Source organism: Tasmannia lanceolata, unplaced genomic scaffold, assembly GCF_043159265.1.
Source record: "Tasmannia lanceolata isolate RefF3 unplaced genomic scaffold, GAP_Taslan_0.1 ptg000641l, whole genome shotgun sequence".
Lineage (NCBI taxonomy): Eukaryota > Viridiplantae > Streptophyta > Magnoliopsida > Canellales > Winteraceae > Tasmannia > Tasmannia lanceolata.
Genome location: NW_027519313.1, coordinates 1 through 4973, shown reverse-complemented (window position 1 = coordinate 4973; position 4973 = coordinate 1). Strand labels below are relative to the sequence as shown.

The 4973-nt window shown below is 44.1% G+C and overlaps 2 protein-coding genes across 2 annotated transcripts; one reads left to right on the top strand and one right to left on the bottom strand.

Moving 5' to 3' along the window:
* Window positions 1-2569: 2569 nt before the first annotated feature.
* LOC143868723 (uncharacterized) lies at window positions 2570-2986 on the bottom strand. The gene has a single exon (XM_077376211.1). The coding sequence runs from the start codon at window positions 2984-2986 to the stop codon at window positions 2570-2572; it is 417 nt and encodes a 138-aa protein (XP_077232326.1).
* A 476-nt stretch (window positions 2987-3462) lies between these two features.
* Window positions 3463-4947, top strand: LOC143868722 (uncharacterized; the record flags this gene model as incomplete). The annotated part of the gene is made up of 2 exons (XM_077376210.1): window positions 3463-4517; window positions 4825-4947. Coding segments are annotated over exons 1-2 (1178 nt in total), but the record flags the coding sequence as incomplete, so codon positions are not given.
* Between the last annotated feature and the right edge of the window lie 26 nt (window positions 4948-4973).

Genomic DNA, 4973 nt, shown 5'->3' with positions numbered 1-4973 from the left:
CGGCGAGTGGGGCTCCTGATTTTGTCTCAAGTTTTGTCGCCGTGGCCTCTGACGCTCGACCACGACGGCCTTGGAGTCGGCGATCTTTTGTAATCCATCAGGTTGGTTTTTGAATCTACCGCTGGCGAGATCATAGTTCGATTGGGCCTTAAGTCTGTTTAAATTCTTGATACTCTGTGACAAGTTCGCCACGGATTTGTGTCTATTTAGTGCCTCCTTACTGAAATGTATAACCCGATTAGAGTGCAGGTTTGCTAGAGAGATTTCCAATGATATCAATGAGGTGTAGGGTTCACTGCAAAGTCTTTCTATGTTCTCGCTCGTCATGGTCAGCAGGAATCTCGAGTCGGTTAGGTTTTCAAGCGAGTGTTTCAATTGTTTGCTCTCGTCGACAATATCATCGATTATCTTCTTGAAAATAGATTCATCCTCATCCAGTTGCTCCAACTCTGTGCCACGTATTTGCGTTTCAAAGATACCCCAGGCGTTGATGAGAACATTACGCAGTAGTCCTCCCTCAGTGGTGATGATACCGATTCCACTTAGGGGTAGAGCCATGGCTCTTCGGAACAAGCTCTCGAATCGCTCGATCAATGCCATCATGGTCAAGTACCGATGTAACCTATGCAACTCCAGTACGAATTGAGTTGGAGCTAATAGGACCAGTCGTTGGACCCTGAATGAGTTTCTCTGTTGGACATTCCCGTTGTTGTTATCTAAATCATTCGAGTTACTTGTTGCTCCATTAGAGTGAGATACTAAACTCCAGACGAAAAATTCACTCTCGTTACAACAAACTTGAATTATTGTATCCTTCTGACTGTACCAAACTATCAACTTGGCTCCTATTGGATCGATAATGAAGAGCTCATGTTGGGTGTAACTCAGGAGAAGATTTCCCAAGGTTGGGCTGTAGATAGGGGAGATCTTCTGAAAATGGTCACTCTTGATTGGTACGACCTCCTCATGATCTCTACTATCAATGTCTATGCTCCTCATGACACTTGTTGGCTTGTCTTGATTGGCAAATTCCAGTGGCTCATTGGGGAGCTCGACAAGTTTGTTGCACCTACCGGTCTTGATGAGCGATTCGAATTGGTGAGTAAACATGACAGTTCGTTTGCAATTGACTTGCCATAATCTGAACATCGGTCTAGCTACAAAAATCAACAAGTTCTCCAAATCGGCCAGCGAATTTGTTGATGAATAAACGCTGGCCAAGTGTTGGCTAGATCTCCATCCGCCGCCCCCGCCATTGACGGGTAGTATTTGCGCTGGCTTGTAAGTTGGATTGAAGAAACAAGCGCCGTAAAAACCTTCTTCCGCTTCTTCTTGCCTATCAGGTGGAGTTGGTTGTTTTGATCATTGAATAGCCGAGTTGTTTCGTCGGTTGATATTAATAATTGAGATCTATGGACGCTAATTTGGTTTATATTTGAGTCAGTAACACTGAATATAAGTGTTGGCATGTAGTTGTTGACATAAAACTTCAATCGCAACATTTGCCTTGAATTGTAGATATAGTTGCTCTCCAGGCAATAGAGTCGATTCTCAGAGTCGCAAATATACAATCTACTAAACGAGCTAGTTGGGTCCAGTAAATCCACATCACATTCTATCATCTTTATTGCTGGTCCATTTGTAAACAGCTCAGCTCTATAGAGTTCACTATGTGATGGATTCTGTTCGCCAGGAAGTTGGCAGAGTCTAAATACAACCAACGAACCACGTGAGGTACCTAAGGCTATGAGTAAATCGTCCGTCTGAGCATTTGGTAGGAATTTTATTACCTCTATAGAGCCCTGATCGCAAGCAATAATGGTGGCTAGGGTACAAGACGCGTGAGTCATTGACTTGAGTTTATATAAATAAATTGCACCGCCTGATGTTCCAAAGGCTAAAAAGTTGGCGAACACATCCATGCATCTATATTTGACCCGTGATTTCTTCTTCAAAGCCGAATTGACGCAATCGTTAAGCTGGTCGTCGGTATAGGCAACAAGTAGTCCATGTAACTCATCCATTTGAGATGGCGAACCATTCCCATCGAGATTAATCCTCTCTTTTGAGATATCAATAGTTGGAGCCATAGCGGCTGGTTAGTTTAGGTTGTAGTTTATTTTGGTCGGATTTTGTTTAATTGCATAGGACCTGAGTGATTCTACAAGGTTGAATATAATGATATTTGGTATAGTATCGAGACTTCTGGGTGAATATGATTACAAATCTTCGACAAGAGTGTCGTCTTCTCTGTAAGATTTGAGAAGAGCCTTGCACTTTTCTGGAGTGCATTTGACGATGAAACCGTAAGTTGCTAAACAAAAAACACAATTGGAGAGATTTGTCGCCATGGATGATGCACCAGGAGATAAAGTTTTGCTTTCCCCCTCCCCTCTAGCTCTCATCATGTTCAAGCTTGGCTACTGTCCATTCAAAGGGTATTTGCACTTGTCCACCCCCTTCAATTAGTCATCGTGTTGACAGAGTGCCCAAAGGTGGCGACGTTCAATTTTCCGCGGGCTAGAGATTAATTTCAACCCTAAATTTAAATTCCTAATCATCGAATCTTCTACTCGGCTTTGCCATCTGTAGCAGTCTGGTCGCCCGATGGTTTCGGAAATTGATCGCCCAAATCTGTCTCCGGTCCATCCTCATCAGGCGGATAGAGTTTTGGGAAATGACTGAAACACTCTTTCATGGCAGCAAACTTGGGAAAGCACTCTTGTGTCCTCGATTTATCTGGGTCCTCGCTCTCTTGAGCCTTGTGTATACAACCAAAGAACTCCCTGAACTCAAAGCCACAAGGCCCATACGGGAGGCCACCTAGACATGGACAAGTCCAATTTAGCTCTCCATTTGGTAGTAAGACTCCTCGTTTCTCCTCAGAGGCTAGTGGTGCTGGTAGCTCGTATTTTGAGGGTACCTCGTGGTTGGCCTTGGTGCAAAATATCACTTTGTCCTTCTTTGTGACTTGCAAAGACTCCATTGTGTTGTTATTTGACGCTCACAGCAAAGTCTCCTCACGACATATGATCTAATAGCCGTATATAGTCGATTTGTTGGCAAGGTTCAGTCGCAATTAGGTTGAGAATAGTTAGCAAATTGCTAGAAAACACCAATGCAAATAGAAGCTGACTCACTTTCTTCCTAGGAGAGATTTAGTACATGGGATTGCCGCTGGTGGCGCCGCCGACGTTACTCGTGCAATGGACGGCACACCTCAGCTCAGCGACGTTCTGGCCGAACTGAAACAGCGTGCTCGCCTACTGCTCGGAATCCCACATGTGCCTTGCCTCATAGAAAACAAAGGTATCTTTCCGTTCTCGTAGATCAGGTTTGGAATATTGGTTCAAAATAATAAATCCTTCATATCATAGTTTCAAATTTATTTATTCAAGTCTAATTCACAACTCGATTGTAGAACTGAACAGTTGTTATACTTCTCGCGGGACCACCAACAACATGCAAGCACCAATCATTTTATTGAAAGAGGGAACCGAGTCCGAGCAGGGAAAGGCACAAATACTCAACAACATCAATGCCTGTCAATTGGTAGCTTCGACTATCAGAACTACGCTCGGACCTCGTGGCATGGACAAGCTGATCATCGATGGAAAAGGCACTGTCACAATAACCAACGATGGGGCAACCATCCTGAAGAAGTTGGATGTTGTACATCCAGTTGCTCGCACTATCGTCGACATAGCCAAGTCTCAAGATGCAGAAATTGGTGACGGAACTACGTCCGTTGTAGTTCTGGCTGCCGAGTTTCTCAAAGAGGCGAAGCCATTCATTGAGGAGGGCGTCCACCCGCAAATTGTCATCAGATCCTTCAGAAAAGCTTTAGACATAATCATGAAGCGGCTAGATGAGGTTGGTGTCAAACTGGACGACCAGCCGCGTGACATATTCATCAAATGTGCCTCAACCACCTTGAGCTCCAAACTTATTGCACAGAAGAAAGAGTTCTTCTCTAAGCTTGTCGTTGACGCTGTCGAGTCCCTCGACGACTATTTGCCACTCAACATGATCGGTATTAAGAAAGTTGGCGGCGGTTCACTAGAGGACTCCCAATTGATTCGTGGTGTAGCATTTAAGAAGACTTTCAGTTACGCTGGTTTCGAGATGCAACCCAAGACGTATGTGAAACCAAAGATCGCTTTACTCAACATCGAGCTTGAGCTCAAGGCCGAGAGAGATAACGCTGAGATTCGCGTGAACAATGTTGCCGAATACCAAAATATCGTGGACGCTGAATGGAAGATCCTCTACGACAAGTTGGAGAAGATTGCACAATCTGGTACCAAGGTAGTACTTTCAAAATTGCCAATCGGTGATGTTGCAACACAGTATTTTGCCGATCGTGACATGTTCTGTGCCGGTCGAGTGGCTGAAGATGACCTTAAGAGGACTATGCGAGCCTGTGGTGGTGACATTTTAACTACCTGCAGTGATCTGAAGGAGGCGAATCTAGGAACCTGCGGAGTATTCGAAGAGATCCAAATTGGAGGAGAAAGGTAAGTGATAAACATATTGATTAATAACTCTCACTCCAAATCCCAATCGAAAGTCAATTGAACGATCCCGTCTTGATCATTTAATGTTACTCAATTGGAATATCAAAAACTCGAAACCCGTCTCGATATGCCTTTGGTGTATTGGGATATCTTCGAGAGTTCTTGAGAAGGGAGCTTGTCAATCCCCTACGGTTCTTGCTCTTAGTTACGGAACGCACATTTCCTCAACTAATATCTCATCAATAAGATGCTACTAAAAAAACAAACTAACCCGATCCTTGAAACAAAATTACACTCCCCATCAAAGGTACAATTTATTCAAGGATTGCCCAAGCGCCAAGACTGTAACAATTATCATCCGCGGAGGAGCTGATCAACTCATGGAGGAGGTAGATAGAAGCTTGCACGATGCAATAATGGTTGTCCGAAGGCTCTATCGAAAGGATTGCTCTGTCG